The sequence below is a fragment of the Excalfactoria chinensis genome, chromosome 2 (assembly GCF_039878825.1).
Source record: "Excalfactoria chinensis isolate bCotChi1 chromosome 2, bCotChi1.hap2, whole genome shotgun sequence".
Classification (NCBI taxonomy): domain Eukaryota; kingdom Metazoa; phylum Chordata; class Aves; order Galliformes; family Phasianidae; genus Excalfactoria; species Excalfactoria chinensis.
The window spans coordinates 106,142,767-106,164,348 of NC_092826.1; the positions used below are offsets into that span (position 1 = coordinate 106,142,767).

A 21,582-nucleotide genomic window follows, 5' to 3' on the forward strand; every position below is an offset into this window, starting at 1 on the left:
CACACTCATGCACTTTTTTCCCTATAGATTCTGACATAAGAGATATACGAAAAAAGGCCTTATCCTGACACCAGACACCTATTTTTTCCATTATCTGCAGACTATAAATTTGTATGCCTCCTCCTGGGAGTTAACCATTAGCTCATACGTTATAGAATGTTTCAGTTTTCAATGAATCATTCAAGAGGCCAGTGATGGACTTAATAGCATCAAACTCTGCAAACTAATCAACTGAAAACAGCGTCTCTGAAAACAGTTTGAAACAATTCAGTATGTTGGAAACACAGAATTGAAAGCAGTGAACTTAAAAAACACTGATAGATTTGGCACTGTAATTGGCTTTTACAGTTACGGTCCATTATTCTATGGATCTACTCACTATCCTTTTCCTAAACATGGCACAGGAAACACTGTGAGAGTATTCATGAAATTTGCTATGTTCAATGCAATTTGTATCATTTTTCTTCCTTTTCATTTTCTTTTTCACATCCGGTAAAGAAGTAGGTGCTTTCCTTTCACAAATTCAGAAACTGAGTTAATAAAAGAGCTACTCTGAAGTAAAATGTTGCAATTACTACACAACAGCTAATGACAATTTTACCTCAAGAGTTTTTCAGAGTCAAAGAATACTACATTCTGACTCAATTTCCAGATGCTTGGTGTGGGAAGGAGTGAAAAGGTTTATTTTCATTCCCATGCAAAGACCCACTGTTCATTTTCTTTTATGGTGTATTCTTAACAAAAACAAAAAAGAGTTCTGCACCTAAGAACAAATTAGCAGCCACAATCTCTATAGCAGAAATGCTGTCGTGGCTCCAAGCAGTGATTGAGTAGCCGGTAGGAAGACAGAGCCAATCCAAGGGAGTTCAGGTGCATGCAATGGACCTAAGTGACTGGAAGGGCTGGATCCACCCCTTCTCAGACCTCATTTAAGGGCTGGCAGTGAAGGCAAGGGTCTATATCTATGATCATGACTGTTGCATTTGAGCAAATCCTCACCTGCCCTAGCCTAGGACCTTGCTATTTTGCTGTTGTTACTGTGCTTTCCATTGTATTGCACCCTCTAAATCTTGAAGACAGACACGAAGTAATGATCCTCGTAGAGTTTGTCAGGGTGGAGCCAAGTGTCTTTTCAAGCAGTATTTACAACATAATTATTTACTTTCATTAATAGCCTCATTTTAAAGTAAGAAATATTGATCAAAAGACTTAATTTAGTGTAAGGTGCAATCCATAACTTCTATTTAAAAGAATGCAGGGAGCTTTAAAATCCTTTATTTATAGGCATACACATTAAGTAGCTCTTGTGAATCTGGAAGCAAACAACTGAAATCAATATTTTCTTGTTATTTGTCAAATTCTGAATTCAGGAGTCCATGCTGGAGGAAGATGACATCAATATAGTAACCAACATATATAAGTATTACCTAGGTTTGAGGTCTGTAGCATCCCCAGAATTACAGAAAATCAGCTGGAGATCACTTAATTAACATGAAGTTATCACAGTAACGTAGGACTGGAAGACCCACTGTCTTCCATGGAAAACCGTGTCCAGATTAAGCAACTTTACATTGCAAAGATACATTGCATTGCAACTTCCATACTCATGAGAGAAGCACTCCTCTTTGCTCCAAGCTTTTAATCTTGGAAAATTAGAAGAGGGAGGAAAAGATGCAAACCAGATTTCAACTCGTACTTCATTTAACCTTGTAGGACAGGGCACTTTAGGAGATACACTTCCTTACAGAGTAACAGAAATTAGGCAGAAGAATAAAAGTCAGTGGGTACAGAAACAAACACAAACGTGTAAAGCCTGCCTCTTTCAGCTGGGTGGAAAAAAAAATGGAACAGAACACTTTCATGTATTTGACAGATTGATTTTTTACATTGTACTCTTCTGGTTATACTGATTATTACTAAGAATTTGGAATAAACTGTTTACCATCCGTTCAAACGGGTTAGGTGTATGAGCTGCTTTATCTAGTAGCTCACTGTATTCCAGCTCCTCACAGAGACGCTGAAGGGTGTTAAGTGGCTCATTCAATTCCACAGGCATGGCCACTTTGGAGAGATCCTTTCCTATGTTGTTTCTTAGGATATTCCACAGGCTGATGTTACTAGTATTGGGACATGGAGCTGGTAAACATGTTCTCCGTTTAGAATGGCATCCAATTCCACTTTCAGAAATACAGTCTGAAAATATACATGCAGAACAAGTTAATACACTGTTTACTTCCATTTTATCCCACTTACAAATTATATATAAAAATGTAACTTTTTGTTTTTCTTGTCAAAACCATCTTTCACTTTCACATTTCAGTCAAATAATTTCACTTGTGGTTTGAAGATAGCCTGCTACAAAGGGGTAAAGAATAAACACGATTTTAATACCTCTAAGTTAACTGAAGTAAACTGAAGGTAGGAAAGCAGCATGAAAAATTACCTCCTTTCCCTTATAGGCTAGGAGAGAGACTCAGGCTTTCTGCTGAATTTGAAAGAGTAAATATTATTGCTATCTTAGTTGTAACAGAGATGGATTCCTATCTGTTTAAGTGACATAAAACCTCCCTCCTTGACAGAGCTTCAATTAAGCTGCCACTTCTCAGAAGACAAGGAATAAATTACAGATCTAAGCACAAATATAACATTTTTTTTTTAATTTTTTTTTTTAAATAATGCTTCCAAGGAAATTCAGTGTAGCACAGATTTACATGAAGGCTTTTCTACAGTGCTTGTCATAGCACTGAGCATTTAACAAATTTTAAACCACATTGGCTTTTAGATGCATCCAAATATTGGTAGAGAAATGACCCCCTTAGCAGGTAGAAAAACTGAAGCAATTCTGGACCTCTGGGTTTGCTAATGATTCAAAAAAAAAATGATTTAAATAACAACAAGAACATCTGAGGCGGCCAGAGTTGTTATCAAAGCAGTCAGAACAGGATAAATAGTTCAAAGTTTGCATTGAGATTATATGTATTAAAATAGAGCTATGAACTTCTGCAACAGGTACACTGCTTAGTTATACATCAATTTTGATTCAGAGAGGAATACAGTTACTACTACACAAACGTATTCTACACATCCTCAGAAGCACCTAGAAAGCTCCTGTCTTACAATCCATTGCCATTTGTAAACCTTTGGGTATACCATCAGACCACCAACTCCCCTCCCCATCAGGCTTCCTTCTGAAAGCTTTGTCTTAGGGCAGCACACAGACCTCCAAACACTTTGAACTACCCAAATTTAAAGGGATCCATTGGTCCTTGGAGATGATCAGGTAACACTTGCAAGTAAGAAACAACTGGTCACCATTATTGAATGTAACATATTGATAGAGTGGAAAGAACAGTGTGATTAGCTGAAATGCATTGAAAGCAAAAGCCAATTAGTTTATTATGAGCCTCCATTTTTTTATTCTAATTAGTAAGACTTAAATAAGTGTACCCAGTAACAAGCCCATCATAATTAAAACAGGAAGAAAAGAAATGTGTAAGGTCACACACGAGGTGTGACAGTAAATAATTCTCATGTTCTTTTAAATAATAAAATCTGCTAAAAATGACAAAACTTTGAACACGTTTGTTGTATTGCAGCAAGTTACCTTCTAGAGAAAAATGAAACAATAAAGCAACTGAAAGCAGCTAAGCCTTCCTAGTTTGAAAACTCCTGTGGCCATGACAGGATCTAAAGGAGATGAAGCTGAGAGTACTACACCGGTGTTTCTCTGCTGATATTGAACCATCACAGAATCATAGAATGGCCTGGGTTGAAAAGGACCATAATGATCATATAGTTTCAACCCCCTGCTATGTGCAGGGTCATAGAATGGCCTGACCATCCTGCTTAATTGATGGTGCCCTGGCCTTTTTAATCAGATTAACCAGAATGTGCTGCACACTAAGGTGATAAGAGGAAAAAAAACAACCCCAAGCTGTTTACATCACAAAATCTGTAATACCAGATGTTTTCTATCAAAACAAGAAAAAATACCCCAAACAAGACACACAATTCCCAAAACATGATACAATAAAACCCTGAACTTACCTAAAGTTTGTCTTTCATTCTCTATGTCATTGCTTAGGTTATCTTCTGAGACATTATCACTGATATCACTTACGTATGAGTCATCATCTGATACCTATGTACAGAATGGAGTAATAAGACCGACACGTTACTCACTAACATACCCATTAAAGTAAATCCATGTGCACATAAAAATTGTTACTTTCTGCTGCAATTAATATTTTTTGCAGATCTGAACTTTTTAAGCTGTGCTTCAGTATTGGAGAAAAGTACTAAGTGGGCCTAAGAATTAGATACTTTGGGAATAAGTACCATTAGTGAGAATTCAGTTTTTATTTTAGTTAAAATGTGCTTCATCATCTTGGCTTCAGAGCTAAAAGGGCTTTCACCACATCAAACACCAAGAGTTTAGGGAGTCCCAGAGAAGTGAGCTATTAAATTTTAGTACGTGTGGTCTTGGCCCCAAGGTATACCTACAGGGCAGGTATAAATATATATTTCTATGATACAGTTTCCTTTATCTCCTGCATAATGACTCAAGGTAGATGACACAATATATGCTGTATCTGCATATTAGCTACCTGTTGGCCATTTTCCTCAATGCACATATAAGATTCTCCATAATAATTATTTACATTCAACTGCGAAGAGATAACAAATGAACACAAGCAGCATATTAACTTTATTTTTTTGTCATACCATCTGATGTGCAATTAGCACACTGAAAGGCCACATGTCGAGTAGCAGATAATGAACTAGATAAGAATGGTGTCAACCTTAATGCTCAGACCTCATTTTCTGAAGAGCTGGCAGACAGTAGGACTTCCTGCGCATCAAAAAATTCTGTGAGAGAGTCAGCAATAGACAGTCTGCTTTCATTGGAGATCTGGTGAACCAGACCTCTGTTTTCTTCTCTCGAATTTTCCTGTTTAAAAGAAATACAAAGTTATGAGGGGAAAAATACTACAAATAGCATTCATGCATACAAATCCAGTCATGTAAGTTAAAGGGTTGTAAAGCACTTGGGAGAAGATTACACATGCTCCTTTTCTAATGTAGTGAAAGGCAGCATGTTCTGAGGGGGGCATTAGAACCAAAGGAAAACAGACTAAAAAGAAGAAATAAAAATGTATGATTGAGTAGATCGGTTTATACTGTGCCATGTACCATTTCCTCTGACAAAAAATGTAAAAATGCATTGATACTTGAGAGGTTCAGCCAGATGTATATGCAAGCATTGCACTAAGAAAGCCCTTCACAGAAGAAAACTCAAACTTTTACATACTACATACTGGATCCTCATTCTTTGCTGATCTTAACAAACACAGAAGTCTTCTCCTTTCCTAGACCTTGTTTAATGCAAATCTGGTCAAGCAGTAGCATACAAAATTCAGAGGCACAAAGTTATTTTCTATACAACAGCAATGTTTTCCGAACTATCTCCACTAGGCTATTTTCCATGCTATGCTTTGGAAAGCTTCATGTTCACATCCAGGACCTGTGTGTCAACCCAAGTCAGCATATCATCTAAGCCACATCAATGATATTGCTTTTGCTGCTGCAGTTCTGTTTGAATGTTGTACAAATTTCATGACCCCCACCTACGGAAACCCCAGGTTTTCTCTATAGGTAGTTGGCATAAGCAGAGTTGCCAAATGTAGTCTAGTAAAGGTGGGACTCCCAGTGAGTACCCAGTGGGTCCCTCATATCTCCATCAGTACTGAAAGGGGCTGGCTGGTCCAAATTAGCATATTAGCTGCTCTAAAGCTTCTTCCTGCATGAGATGCATTCGTAACTTGTAATCATGGCTGTCCTTGCTATCACAATTTTGTAGGAATTGCAAAATGAAAACATTTTAGAAGCTTTACTTTCAGAACTCAATGAATAATCTGGTAAGTCTGCAATCAAACTGACAAATCTTTTGAGGCTTTTCTGCTGGTAGGTTTTACTACAGTATAGAATGTTATTCACTGTGTGCTGATAATGGTGACACTGATAACAGTTCAGTTTGTCACTTACAGAAGATTTCTGCTTTTTTAACTGCATAATCCCAATAAAGCTGCAAGAAAGAAGTAACCTCAAAATCAAATCTTCTGGGGGAAGGCAGTTACATTGGTCTGAAAGTCAAAAAAAAACCTTCCTATGTGCATGAGCAGTGCTACTGGGATTGTTTCCAACTCTATTTTGAATCTCAGAAGCAAAATGAGCAGAAGAGGCTCATAAAAGAACAGTTGGTTTTTATATTTAATCACATGAGAGCTTCACTTTGTCTTCGTTCGTGTTCCAATTGTGGCATGATAAACTACACCATAAACCACTCAAAATATAAACTAAATGTTTATTTTATGCAAAGGCTTGAAAAACTAGTTAATGCTGCTTCAGTTTTCAGAGGTCTATTATAGCACCTGATATATCATCTAGAGCCAAGCTTTGTGCAGTGACCTCACAGCAGCAGTGCTGTATCACAGTCCTCAGACAAATCTAAGAAGAAAATTTTCTAGTATAAGTGAATTCGTCTAGAAGTTCCATTCCAAACCATGCCAGAGGGAATCATCAACAAATATCCTAAAGGGCATTTTGAAAGCTAATTTTGTCACATATATATGCAGTGCATACAGCATGTTTGAGAAAAAACTCAATGTCTTCACAAGGTCCTCCACTAAACAGGAAGATTACCCTTGAAATTAAAAACCAATGTACTCATTCATTAATGTCTGTCTGTATAGCAGTGTTATTCAAAAATCCTCTGGGACTACAAGTAAAAGGCATTGGAATGATCAATTACCTTAAAAAAAAAAAAAAAAGAAAGAAAGAAAAGAAAAAAAAAAAAAAAGGAGGCTAAATATGACCAAAATCAGTACTTCTAAAATCGAACTAAAATAGAAATGAACAGACTGAATGACTAAACTGCCTTTAAAAATGAAAGGAAATAGTATGTTATATAAAACCCCCAACACTACATCCATTCAAGTTCTAATGCAGGATTTATTACACAAGCACGGCAGAAGTTTCCATATCAAAGAGCACGTAGGAAAATCCATCAGAAATAACAGTTTTTGCTTCCCCTACTAGAATCTAAAGCATCCAGATCCTACGATCTATAAATACACCATATTCATATGCATTCTGAAGGGAGCCAAAAAACTGTCAGTACTTCAGTGTATCTCAAACTGGCTAACCGGATATGCAGAAGACTCCCCTTCTTCAAACACACAAAATTAAATGGCTAAAGATCCTATATATTTCTTTTTTTCTTTATTCTTTCATGCTAAGTCTAATAATGGCTCTAAACCTTAAATCAGTCATACCAGTAGCTAGTGATTTGGGCTAACAGTATTCAGACAGGCATGAAAGTTAACAGGGGAATGCAAGGAGAGAAAACCACTGGCAGCAAGGTGACAAGACAGCTTTGTTCATGCTGAATGGGAAGTGGGAAGGAGGTGAGGGAGAACACCAAGAGCCATTAGCAAAAGCAATGGTGGTATGCTCAGGAAAACTGCTCACAAGGAAAATCTTTGAAATTAAATATAACACAATGCATCACCAGAAATGATTCATAATCACAAAAGCGGACTCATTTTGCTAACACAATACACTGTAGGGAGACATGAAGAACAGGACAAGATGTAACACCATCTAGATGTAGGAGCTGGAGGAAAAGACATCACTGAAAGAGGAAATCCATACCCACCTTCACCAAATCTGGACTTGATTTTGCATTAGATGCTGAATCAAGGATCATAGATTCGGCATGTATTCTGCGTAACCGGTCTTTTAGATCTGTGTTTTGTGCTATTGCCTGGAATATTTAACAAAAATATTGGGTATATAAAGTTCTCTCAGCTAATTTGAATGGTGGTTTCATTGTGTTTAAAAGAAAGGGAAGGAGTATTTTAAATGCAGTACTAAACACACAATTGGTTACTGGTAGCAAATTATTTGTTAGGAATGGTTCAAATCTTGTACCTTGTCTCTAAAAGTAAAATTATTTTTGTCCAGTATGAGGGAATAGACAAGTGGAGAACAAAAGCCAGGATGGCAGTTTCAAGTTACAAGGTCATGCTAGGTGATATAACAATTTAAGAATGAATGAATTTTGTGCATCTTCTTTTTTAGCACCCTTCCCTCACCTCTACCTCGTATCTCTAAACATTCTCACTCTTGCCACACTGAAGAATGATTGATTTTTCATCAAGCTGGTGTACTGTTTCCTTTGCCTTCCAATAGCAGAGAAGTAAGATTTTACTCCAGACTAATTAGTAAGACAAATTTCCACTTTTTTCTTGTTGCTGCACCCCAACTGATGTGATGCTACTGCACTAGGCAAGGAAACAGAAAATGCAGTCTGAATGAGTATAAGACAACCCTTGTATGTGACATTGTTTTCCCAGAGACAATTCCAGAAATGGCAGGGGGCAAGTTTCACTGGATATAATGAGGCCCTAGGGGAGAAAGACTTCTCCAAACCATACAGAAAAGCTATGAACAAATAACATAATTAAGAACAAAACAAACAAGAAAACATCTTAGCTCTGTTTCTTGCTGAGAAAAGTTCTGCATTTGTATTTACTACAGTTGTACTATATTTGTTTTTTAATATTGCATTGCAATACTAGTTCCTATTCCATTGATTTATAAATATGTATAAGCATAACAAGCATCGTTTTAAACACACTCTGTTAAAAAATAACCCTCTAAAGATATCGATAGTAAAACAGCCCTTTCTTTGTTCCATTTCATAAACTGGGATGCTTATGAACAAAAATGAACCCAATTCTTCAGTTTTACAAGTACATGTGGCATTGTAAGACCAACCGTACTTATGGTAACACACTTTTTTTTGCAAGTGCATGGAGCAGAAAGTTACACTGAAGCAGTTACCCAGCTGTACAGCACAATTCAAACATCACACTCTCTGTGAAGACTGCAGGAAATCCTCCAGCCACAGCTGGACACACTGCAATCCTTTAGACAGTACTTCTGAGATCAGGTGAGTTTCCCCTCATGCTCTGTTAGATTTACTGAAGGTGCAGAAGTTCTAGGAGCAAGTTCATTGCTTGGCGATTAGCCTGAGTCAGGAGTTTGACTAGATTTCACTCTGCTGGGGTGTTTGGATGGCCCCATCTAAGATCTTATTTATTCCCTGAAACCAGGGATTTCTTTTGTTACGGTGTATTACATGCTTCCCTGTTTCTTTGGCTGTGTCTATAATTCCTGAACATTTACTCAACCTCTGAAAGGCTCCTGTCTCCTCTTAGTGACTGTCAACCATGAAATCACAGAATGGTATGGGATCTTAAACACTATATTGTTTCAACCACTTTACCACAGGATCCTTCCACTATATCAGGCTGCTCAGGGTCCCATCCCACCTCCAACAGTTCCTGGGATGGAGCATGCTCAGCTTCTCTAAGCAACCTGTTCTAGAGCCTTATTCATCCTCATAGTAGAGGTATTCTTCTTTATATCTGACCTAAAATCTACCTTCTCATTTAAAAACATTATTATCAAGACATACCCCAGTAAAGAGTCTCCCCTCATCTCTCGTGGCCCTCCCTCTTAAGTATCAGAAGACTGCAATAAGATCTCCCCAGTGACTAAATCCCAGCTCTGACGGCCTCTCTTCATAGAAGAGATGTTCCAGCCCCAGCCCTCTGATCATCCGTAAGGACTTCACAGATGAAGTTCAATTTAATCACACAGGGAAGCAAATATAGGAATAAGCATAAAACCGTAAGTTTTTTTGTCTCATCTTCTTCAAGAGAACCAAGAAGGTCACTTAAGTTTCTACTGCATCAACTGGGGCTATGTAGACTACTCTGACTGCTTATTTCAACACCATGTGCTTTAAAAGCTGATACAGAAGAGGTCACTTCCACCTAATCATCTTCACATTTCTTCTGTAAGGACAGAAGAACAACAGTGTGAAGTAGAATCTTCTTCCTAAGATCCATCTGAAATACATTCCACCACAGAGCATGAATGGTTTGATGTAGAGCTGAAGGAAAGGGGTGACTTTGGATAAGAGTCTGAGGAATAATTTTAGTGCTTATTCATCCTGCAAAGTCTAAAAAATCTGTGTAAATTCTTAGATCGCTAGATGTGTCCAGGAGCATGAGACATATTCTCAAGTATTTGGTCTCAGCTTTGTATCAAAGTAAAAATGGGAATGAAGAAAAGATTCCCATGTAATATTCTTGTCCCAGGATTTGTTCCTTCCATACCAAATCTCTTCTCAAGTAGGCTGCTTTAAGCTGTATTCCAAATAAAGCATATTTTGACTACTTTGAAATATTTCTTCTGGCAAAAGTAGACAAGGGTAATCTGAACATTTCACGTCATTCTCTACAGCTAGCAGAGTTGCACAACTCTTTCTAACACTAAATCAAAGAACAGCTACCATGTGTGTCCTGACAGCCTTTTATTGGAAATAAATAGGAAAAAAACAAACAAACTCTGAAGCAAACTCTAGTAGCTAGTTACTCATGTTGAATGCATTTGATGGTCATATGTCCCTTAGGAGGAAGAGAACGTAGCCCTGCTGCAATGAAAATAACCTGTGTTACTAACTTTAACCTTAAAAGGAATAAGATAAAAAACCTCTGAGTCATAGTTCCTGTACTGCAATGCAAGTCTAGCCAAGCTCATCATTTTAAATAATTACAGTACAGAAGTGAAGATGGTCCCACAGCCCTTACAAAACACTGTTTCCCTATTTGTGTCTACTGAGTTGGGTAGAAAATCAAAATTAAAAGAAACAATCCATCCTGATGGCTGGAACAAAAACTGAAGACTTACTGCCTGCTTCTGCTATCTGAATCAAAACTAGAACATTGAGAATGCTGCAGCTTACACACTCACTCACTTTGTCCAAGTCTGATATTTATTAATTTATTTTTGGTGTTGGGAGTAGGTAAAACAGTAGGTCTGAAGTGACCGTGAATGGGGGGAAAGAGTATTCTCTGGCTTTACATTTTTGTGGTCTGGATTCAACATACTAGCATTTATCACTCCTCTTTCAAGTGCTCAAGTGGACAATCTTATGTATTATACCCACATCATCAAATAAACACAACAAACAATTTATATAGCCTTCCTGTATAGCATGCTAAATTTTTCTTCCTTTTCTTGTATTTATCTTCTTCTATTGTGCTTTCTTCACTTACTTTTTCTGTTCACTTTTGTCTATTCGCTGTGTGTAGGTCAAAGAGAGAATGTTGATAAGTGAAAAGCAAAGGCAGAGATGCTTATTTTTTAAAATATGTCTTATGCAGTTTAAATCTATTTTGATTTATTCCCCTGCCAGCTCAATAAGAGCCTAATAGTTGATAGCTTTCAACCCGTATGACTTTTGTTCCTTATTCAGTTGTGAACTGAGTAAGAATTGAAATTAAAAAAAACTAACTTAAAGTCCTCAGTACAAGGCTCTCTTGAAAGGAACAGTCCTAGAGTTTATCGTATCTGTGCTTCCAGAGCTCTTCAAAGGAAGCTTATTCTTTTCTCCTACAGGATTCTCTGCTGTGCATGGTGAGAAAATTTCTGTTGGCATCACAGCTTTACAGATCTAAAGGCTAAGGAATAGCTTTCACATAGATGTTAACTTCTGCTGAAACTGCCAGAGTTCAGAAATGACATCTGGATGGGTTACAGAAGGGTTATTAAATAACATAAGAGCAAAGAGCATAATTTCTAAAATACATTTAGAGGATGAACAGAATTTCAGCACTCAGAAAAAGAATCCAGGTTTAGCTGAACGTTCACTCAGTTTACAAACCTTATAACTGATTTTTTTAATGTAAAATAGTAAGCAAATAACATTGAAAAAGTGGAAGTCGCCCAATTAGATGTTCCAAGTGGAACAGCTGAAAGCCAAAAACAGACGAGCAAACACAGTTTTATGCAACAAGCTTCAGTTTTCTCCAAATTCACATCATAACATCTACAGGTCTAGGGAAAGAAATATTTCAAACTAAAATGCTATAACCATACACAGCTTTTGTAAAACAAAGCACAAGTTTTTATACTGAACTAATTCTACAATGATCTATACCACATTTAACCAGAGTCACTCCTGCCTCTGATTAGCAATTTGAAACATAGACTGAGATTTTAAGGGCATGGTAGTGATGGCCCTCATTGTTCTGATATCCGGCCACTGTTTACTTGATGTATTTCAGCATGAACTGGTCTGAAACTGTTTCAAAAAGTGTACCAACAGAATCCAACCGACTTTTTAACGAGCACAATCTTTTGTCATTTAGAATTTTGTTCTAATTGTTCCATTGCTGGTTTTAGATGACTAACAGATGAAGGTGGAAGCCAATATAAACAAGCTGTTCTTGAGTTTGTTTTTCAGTGTTTTGGTGCAGAGCAGCAAAGCTCTCCAATAGAAAGGAGAGCCGAGTGCCTTCAGCTGCTCCTTCTTTATTTAGTGCCAAGTTACAGTGAATATTTGGTGCTACTTAGGAAAAGAAAATTCACAGCCTACCAGAATGGAATGACTGATCCAGACAAAGTAGACTCAGTCACAGAACAACCCTCATACTTAGCATCAAATAATACAGATTTATTTAGGGGCACAGTGTGATCTGTCAGGTCTTCATGATTTCCCAGTACCTTCACCATTTAGAAAAGAGAGCCTTTGTAAAATACCATGTATAATCACGACTTGTTATGCTTCAATGCTGTAAATTTTAGAGCAGACACTACGAAAACAGAAATAAACTACTATAAAATTTGAAGGTAATAACTGATGATCATGAAACTTGCTGAAGTTCAGCATATCACTTACAGACGTTAAGGCATTCTTCAAGCCAACTATTTGTGCAGATGGAGATGATGATGCCTCATGCTCCAGCATCTGCTTCAGCTTTTCTCTCTCTGTAGATATGCTGCTGAAAGCTGACTTCAAGGTGAAGTAAACTAGAACCATTTTGTAAAAAAACAAGGTTAAAAACAGCTAATACATAATACACCAAATTTCAATGTAACATCATTAATAGTGACAGAACAAGAATTTAGCTTGAGAGATCCACGACAGCATATTATTCAAGGTTATCAGATTTCTTTTTTTAAACCAGGAGAAATGTTTATGGTAAACGCTAACACGATGACTATATTAGCCACAGTCAAAACTGCTTTGATTAATTTGTGACAGATGGCAACAAAGCTAACTAACCACGTCTGCTCTTCACTTGCTTTTGTTTCCCAATTAGCTTGAATCTTCAGATGGTCATGATTCTACTCCACATTCCTTTATGAATCCAGTGGGGGAGGAGAGAGAAGGAAAAAAATAAATCAATCAAGAAGGCAGCTATAACACATACAGTGTCACAGCTATAGGGTTAGTAATTTCACCACAAGTTAACAGTGGTGATTCATTTTGGATACAATGACATTTCAGCTTGTTAGATGATGTACTGACTTAACGGCCCAGATCCCGAATGTGTTGGTACTTCCACTTCTTTCTGAGTCCATTTCACTAGTCCAAAACAGCTTGCATGGTCTATTGTCTGATTTGCCTGTTTTTGAGGCATTTGATCTTTTACATAACTATGAGGAATAAAAATTTAGCTAGGCACATGTAGTATTTCAACATTCATTTTTCTGCAGAGCTAGCAGATTTTTGAGGGACAACTTAAGTCCTACAATAAAGTCACAAGAATAGGCAACACAAAAAGTTACTAGGGAATTTTTTCAGTGAAATGGAGATAAAATCTGAGTGTGGATATGTCTTGTTCTTTACTTTTTCCATATCTTCTTCTTATCTCTCAGATTTCACCTGAACAATTATTACCTCTTCTAGAATCTCAAGTAACACGGCAACCTTATAAACAAAATAATCCCTATGTATAATTCAGCATCAGAAACCATTATCAAAGCTAATTTTCCTAATTTAATCTACATGAAGAAATCTAACAACATCTCAGGGGGTGACGAGGAAGATGTGTCTGTTACGACCTATTTTACAGCAGCGTTTCACATGTAGGAAACATGCCCACAACCCTCAATGAACTTAGGTCTCATTTAATAGCTGGTATACTGACATAAATTTTCACAAACTTTTTACAGAATAAAGTACTAATGATACATTTTGGCTGTATCAAACATTAAAGCATAAGTCTTCTTTTTTCCAGAGAGGTGGTGGAATAAAGTAGCTTTTGTATTCTTAATAAAATGATACTGTATTAAGTATTATGAAGTCCTTTGTCCCCTTAGTGCATAGTTGAACCCAACCAAAACACAGACAGTTAAAATCATCTTGAACAGGAGAATTCCAGTGCTCCTGTAGGTAGCAACTTTACTAACTGTACCCCAACCTTCTTTTCTACTTTCAGAAAATATGCATCAGTTTTCATTACAATTTATTTTATAAAGCTTACTGCTAAGCCAGATACACTCCTTCCATAATGGAGTTAAGATGAATCGGCACCAGAGGGCAAAAACAAGGAGAGAATGCATACTGATAACATCAACTCATCCTGTGCAAAAAGGGACAACACCTAAATTCCCAAAGTCTTTCAGACATAAATGTACTTAAACAATAAAAATGTTTCTGGTGTGAGGGTGACAGGGCAAAGTATTGATAATGAAGAATGACAAAACATTTACAGTCAAGCTGCCCCTCCTGCAGCTTTACATGATTTTTCTCTTATGTATTCACTAAAAATAGGTTACTACCATAGCAACCTTTGCATCACCAGCAAATGGTGAACTCCAAAATACAGTGAGCCAACTTTAGTATATATACATACTTGTGCTCATCTACACATGTAAATACAACAGCAGTTTATACTCTTCTGTGCATCTGTATACAATAGTGGGGATTTTCACCTTTTGGCAACAAACAGAATCTTGGTTTAACATGTTAAATAAAGGGAGGTCCTTCATAAAAAACAAAAGTAGGATGATTAAGTCATTTTTTTTCCCTAAAGACTCAAGACATCAACATTCACAATTCCACAAGGGAATTAAAGGGAGGGTGTTTTGCTCTTTTTCTAAATATTAAACAGGACCTGTTTTCAGAAATCACATTAAATTGTGATGACATAAAATATTAAAGACAGACTTTATTTACCTTTATGTGCAATATGAAATAAGTCCTCCTGCATTTTAGTAAATTCTGATGATGTTTCAGAGCCATCAGAGTAGTTTTTCTCTTCTACAAAATCTATTGTAGATAAGTTAGGATTGGAAGCATGTAGTCTCATAGGGGCAGAAAACACAGAAGGCACCTGTAAGGATAACAATAAATTTGTGATTGTCTCTGTTTCATATTTAAAACAAACTATAAAGAATTTATATTGTTTGTATCTGGGACGCCAAAGCTAACAGAACTACTGTCCGTTACCAATAGGCTCGGAATAGATGAAAACACTGATAAAATTTTGCCCAAGATTTCATAGTTGAAGATTTGGCAAAACTCCAAGAAACCAGCCCATTGAGAGTTGTAACATATGCAATAGAATTTCTTCCTTTGCTTGTAAGTATGTAAGGACAAACACACTGCACGCAAATATGAGCAAAACTGCCTGGAGAATTTGCAAAAATAGGTATTGCTAAAAAGAGAAAAAACTGCCAGATATGCCTCCCATGGCCCTGACTGGGGACAAACTGGAAAAAATGGGTGAGAGGTTCATTTCCTGAACAAATTAGTACAGATCCTACTGCAGATTTTAACAAGGACGTGTTTGTGTTTTGTCTATTATATTACTGCTTAAAATGAGTCAGTGTAGGACAGTACTTCAAGAGGATTCTTATTTCCTAAACTGGTTATGCCAAGAAATTACCAATAAGTGAGAACTGAAGAAAAGATACTGAAAGGACTGAAGTCACCTGTAATGTTCCTTTAGCCTCTTTCCCAACAACTCTAGATCGCCACCTCCTATGTGTTCTCTTTTCCTTCTTTGGGCTTTCAAAAGGTCCAACCTTTTAATAACAAGCAAGACAAAATATGGATTGTCATAAAAGTAGCAAAGTTAAGAATAAATAACTTGATCATTTAGACCTTGGGGTTGGTTTTTGGAATAGCAAGGGAAAAGGGCATGGTTTGGTTTTCAAACAACAAACCTGCATAGCATTAATAGCAGGCGCTGAACAGGTCCTGTGAAGGACATCCATGCTCTGTAACAGCTGGTTCATTTCCAGTAAATATGCATGACAAGTGGAGAGATCTGCTTTGAACAAGAAAATATTTTCAGTTGCTCTGAAGTAACAAACATAATGTTTTTTTGTTTATAGGTTAAATTTGCTTGTAGCTGGTTTAAGTTATTAATTGGCAAAAAAAAAAAAAAGAGTAGTGGACAGTGGCTAAAATAGCTTGTATCCTTCTGTCTTAAAAATATTAAAATGCCTCTATAGAGCCTGTACGGTGATATACGGTGTTCTGTCATAGTTGGTTGTAGAAATAAAAGATAAAGTGGGTTACTGCCATCTGGGTCTAGTTACCTAAACTAGTTACTCATGGAGTGGGGAACAATGCCATGGGCTTTGAGACTGAACAGTTTATGCAGAGCTAGAGATGAGATGCCTCCTGGTAGGCAGAAAACATGCATCATACAGACACTTTCACCAACATTAAAACGATCATTATTTCAGGAAAGCAGGAGGTGATTTTGAACCTAGCTTAAGGCAGTTCAAGTTTTACTAAAAAGTGTGATGTTCATAGAAGAAAATATATTGGAATATACAGGTTCCTCTAAGAGATCCTCAAAAGTGGTACCCTCTTCGTTCACTGGCTCTTTTGAAACCAAGCAAATAGGAAGGAAATCAACAACTACCCCTTTCCTCCCTCTTGTTTCAGAAAAAAGCTGTAATGGCTATTTATGCTATTGTAGTGTCATTGCCAAGAAGAAGGAGGGGAAATATTAGTTCATTTTCATCTTCCTTCAAATGGAATTACCTCTTGAGCATTTTTCCATGTCTTCAGAAGACTGTAGCCAAGAAGGAATCCTGGACTCATTACTCGAAAAGGAAAACGACAAGTTACCACCAGCTGACAGCGAGTTTTGTTTGGTCAAGCTTCCTGACTGTTCCAGAGTAAAACAAGAAAATTAACAAATAACATTATAAAGTTGTAAGAATACATTTTGATAAGCAACAATTGAGATCCACAATCAGTGACAAGGACTGAAGGCATTAATAGCACAGTGGTAAAAAATAAATAAATAAAAAGTATATGACTAGATTATGCATTGAAGTCATAAAAGCATACTGTTAGGAAGTACAACACACAAAAGCAGATACAAAAGTAACAATAACATTTTGATGAAAACTGAAATTTGAAGAAAAGTGGAGCTCTGCATCAATTAAATCAATTTAATAGATTTAAAAAACCAAATACATTTAAAGAACCAAAACAATACATTTTATTCCTTTTATATGCCCCCTGAAGAAGCCCAGAAGTAACTGAAATGTAAGATGCATACATTTGTTTAGAGCTGTTTTTCAACGAAGAAAGCATGATCCTAGATGCTTTACTCTAGGTCACATGACTTTAGTATGGATTTAGCTTGACAGACCTTAATACATGTATGACACACATCTTACTTTGGTAAAGACTAACATTTTGCAGTGTCACAGTAATCCTTTTCAAAATTCCAGGAGCGCTCACTATCAGACGCTACAAGAAATGCTGGAATCTATGAGTAAGAACTAATTGAGCTGCACAATTAAGTAGTTTCCAATGGAAATAAATTTCCTCTCAATACTGGCTATACCAGTGCACAGTGGCTTATAAAGCTGTTTCCTTCTCTAATGTAATGACAAATAGTAGCCATAAAAACATGTAACTATTTTATAAACCTTATTAAACCTTTTGTCTTTTACTAATATATACATCAGGAAGTTGTGCAAAGCAATTAAATACTCTTATTTAAAATTAATAAATCTTAATTAAAATCAGTTCTTAAAACGTTGTTACATCTTAACTGCCGTTACGTGGCCACTTCACTGATGATGAGAAGAGCTGAATAAGTTGTTTGGCTCTTTTCTAACGGGCCCATCTTTTATCAAAGCTGAGGTAATACTCAATTTAAAGTTATTCATATGAAACATCATCTGTATCTCATTCTGTTGCTGTTTTCATAGTTAGTTTTCTAAAGTTTGTAATTCATGCTTCAGTTTGAGTTGCAGAATACTGTCCAGGTGATGTAATTCAGTACCATATCAATTTATATATCATGGAATAACAGGAAGAATTAATAAGCATAATTGTTTTTAAATTAACCTGCACAGTTCAGCTGTTTTATTCCTACATAAAACAGTATGAGTTGCAGTCATTTACATATGTAAACACAAATTATTCCAGTACCCTTAGAGCTCAAGTACACTGAATTTAAATATAAGCAATGTATTGACGTTAGGAGAAAAATCCCATGTTTATCTCATGCAAAGTAATTCTTCCAGAATATATATATGTGAAGGGCATAATTAAGAACAAAGAAACAAGAAGACACTGTAAAGAAACAGTCAAGAGAGTTTGTGAAGCTTCAGTTAGCATAATTTCTATTGTAATCAGTATGGTTATGCATTAGAATCCAAGAACTGCACATAAATATACATAGATACATAGATACGTTCATCCCCCAAGAACTATTTAAAAAGTGTGAAAACTGACCAGGTGTCTCTAAAGGCAAATTAAATGCAATGCAGAGTTCACTTGTGATGTTTTTCCCAAAATATTCATCTGCTGGATTGATATCAACGACCATTAACCTAGGGCTGGTGTAAACTGGCAAACCTCCATTTAGCTTCAGCAGAGCTAAGGTGATTAACTGGAGCTTAAGAACTATCCCCTTCTATTTTTCACATGAAAATAAGTAGGGCTTCTTTGCAGTGCAAATCTGGATTAATAAATTAAAAGTGAATTACAGTCCCTCATGCTAAAGAAGAAATGGTTAATATCCTGACAGCAAGCACAGATTTTAGATATACTAGTCACACAGATCCATTGTATATTTTCTATTATTTTTTGAGAGCAAAGGCATAGAGATATAATGGGCACTGCCATGTTCTATTTTTGCTCTCAATCTTGTACTCCCCCTTCTATCCAAGTTCTCTTGTGGGAGAAAATAACTAGAGTGCCCCAGAAGGTTTTCCATTTCCTTGCAGATACAGAAGAGATAGCTGTCAGAGACACAGAGGTGCTGGCTCCAGAAAGCCACACAGACTGCCCTTTGCAGAACATTGCTGTTACCACAGGGCAAGTCTGCTCTTTCAGCTGCCATTTTGCACAGATCCCCTCCCTCTCAGCCACTAGCAAAAAGCAGTTCTGGCATGTGCTTGTGCCTGGTAAAAAACACTGTCATTCAGCTACAGCATTGTCCTGCCAAAGCAGGTTCTCAGATGAGAGAAGGTTTGCTTTTAGACAGACTATAAGCTCCATGTTGCTACAGTCAAACTTCAGAATGACATTGGTCCAAATGATACTACAGCTATCCGGCCCCCATTCTAATGCAGCACAGATTTAGTCTTACGCAGCTGTTATACTTTTACCAAGCCAGAGACACATGTTTAGCTAAATAAGAGATGCTGTCTCATCTTTAAGGGTCAGAAGGGGTAGAGTCAACACTCCACATTTGTTTCCTACACTTTGTTTTGTTGTTTTTCTTTTCTTCCTGTTAGCAGCAGAGGATACACTCTACTTTGCATCTTTGAAGGCAACGAAGATGTGTGAGAAAGAATACCGGGTAAGTTGACAAAGCACTCCCAAACATCCACCTAAAATTTGACAGTTGGAGACTCCTCAGCACACAATGATAAATGTGCTGCTGACTGCTCAGGAGGAGTCCCATCAAAACAGTAGGAAGAAAATTCTCGAACTATAGGTAGTGTGAAATGAGCCCACTCAGACTGTACGGCAGTTTAGTCAGGAAAAAGAATACTTTAGGCATTAGGACAACAAAGAAGCAACTGCTGCAGAAGAGGCATCTGTGGAGTTGACAGAAACAGAAAACGGTTACAGTAAGTATAGCACAGTATTGCTAAAAAAAAACCAAAAGCATTTTCTCAAGAGAGGTCTGGTTCTACACTACAGCAGAAGCGTCTGTTTGGGTGAACATCAGCCAGTCGATATGCAAACCATTGGAGACAGTCTGTGTTCAGGTGCTGAATAAAATCACTGTTTTGTGAGGCTACCTCACAAAATGTAAATAGTAGTCATAGGTTACAGCTGTTCAGTAATTCCTGTCTACTAGTTAAGCACAGTCAGATGTATTAGTGTACAAAGGGAGAAGTTTTATTAGCTAGAGGAAAAGTATATAGACACAGCTGAGTGCTCTTATGTGACTCACATTAACATTCACCAGCACGTATCAGACAAATAATGGTATATTGTCAAAAATTATGAGGATTCTACTTTAATATCCAGTTTTAAAAGTCACTGTGAAAATATAATGTACTTCTTTAGAACACTGGGATAACATTAAAAAAATAACCAGCATTACAGAGAAAAATACTTGGGAGCAAATTTATAGATAATATTGTTTTGCTCTTCATAGAGCAAAATGTTTTACACCACAACTTAAACCCATACAAATTTTCATCACGCCCTTTACTTCAAAACAAATCAGTCTAATTTAATCACTGATAAAAGCTCATTGTTTATAACTCATCACTATTACCTTTCTACTTGGAGTCAAATCACACAGACCAGGGCCAGAGTCCACTGTAGTAGATACTGGGAAGAAAAGATTATTGACGTCATGAGGAAACATGGAGATTTCATTCTGACGATACATTCTGTGATGACGAAGCTTTGATACCCATTCATCAAACAGCTCCTGAGATTTCACCTACACAAAATATCAGATATTATAACACCCATATTCAAAATTGCTAGCAAAGAAACTAAGACACCTTGTACTCATCAGACAGCTATGCCGGCTGACTTTTATAGGTACAATACCAGGAAAGTTTTTCTAAATATGCGCCTACTAGAAGATACTACGCATGAGCTTAAGAATGACAAAGTCAGTCACTGGATAAAGTAGAAACAAAAAAGAAACTTCAGTTATCAGAGCTATGACTGTAATGCGAAACCCGCTGCTTAGCAATTTCTAGAGGAAAAAAAAAGCAGTATAAGCAAAAATTGTCACCTCTTAGTTACAAGTTTTAAGGTTTTGTCAAGGTTCAACTACCACTAAATGTAATGGGGTACCCAACTTTGGAACAGTATGGTAAAGCCTCTCAAGTCATAAAGTGTAAAAACTAGTCTGCTGAGACTAAAAATTAAGCTATTAGTGAAATTAACAGACCTCCTGCTGTTAAAAATAAACACGGTCTCCATCATACAGACTCCATGTTGTTATGCTCCTACAGTTTGGGGAGCCAAGTTTGAGCAACGTTAAAGACTTACCTTCAGATGATATATCTGCTCTTCGGTATCTAAATCTATACATTTTGTTGATTTCTTTACAGACATGACAGAAAGTCCAACATCAATACAGCCATGAAGTTTCCCTCTCTCTATCTGCAGAAAGAAAGAAAAGAACACCATAACCCTACAATAAAGCAAGATGGACATTATCTACTCCGATCATCATTCTTCTGCATTCA

General features: G+C 36.8%; 1 protein-coding gene across 8 annotated transcripts in view; it reads right to left on the reverse strand.

Moving 5' to 3' along the window:
• OSBPL3 (oxysterol binding protein like 3) overlaps positions 1 to 21,582 on the reverse strand; it is an 88,211-nt gene that overhangs the window by 17,395 nt on the left and 49,234 nt on the right. For 3 of the 8 annotated variants that reach the window (XM_072329310.1, XM_072329309.1, XM_072329312.1), the window contains 11 exons: positions 21,383 to 21,496; positions 20,649 to 20,819; positions 16,928 to 17,054; positions 16,096 to 16,202; positions 15,862 to 15,954; positions 15,104 to 15,260; positions 12,818 to 12,948; positions 7,718 to 7,825; positions 4,817 to 4,951; positions 4,048 to 4,141; positions 1,943 to 2,193 (listed from right to left, as the gene is read on the reverse strand). In XM_072329310.1, the coding sequence (XP_072185411.1) occupies positions 1,943 to 2,193; positions 4,048 to 4,141; positions 4,817 to 4,951; positions 7,718 to 7,825; positions 12,818 to 12,948; positions 15,104 to 15,260; positions 15,862 to 15,954; positions 16,096 to 16,202; positions 16,928 to 17,054; positions 20,649 to 20,819; positions 21,383 to 21,496 (1,488 nt within the window). The remainder of the gene's footprint in view (positions 1 to 1,942; positions 2,194 to 4,047; positions 4,142 to 4,816; positions 4,952 to 7,717; positions 7,826 to 12,817; positions 12,949 to 15,103; positions 15,261 to 15,861; positions 15,955 to 16,095; positions 16,203 to 16,927; positions 17,055 to 20,648; positions 20,820 to 21,382; positions 21,497 to 21,582) is intronic. The other 5 variants (XM_072329311.1, XM_072329314.1, XM_072329316.1 and 2 more) reach the window with 3 other exon arrangements.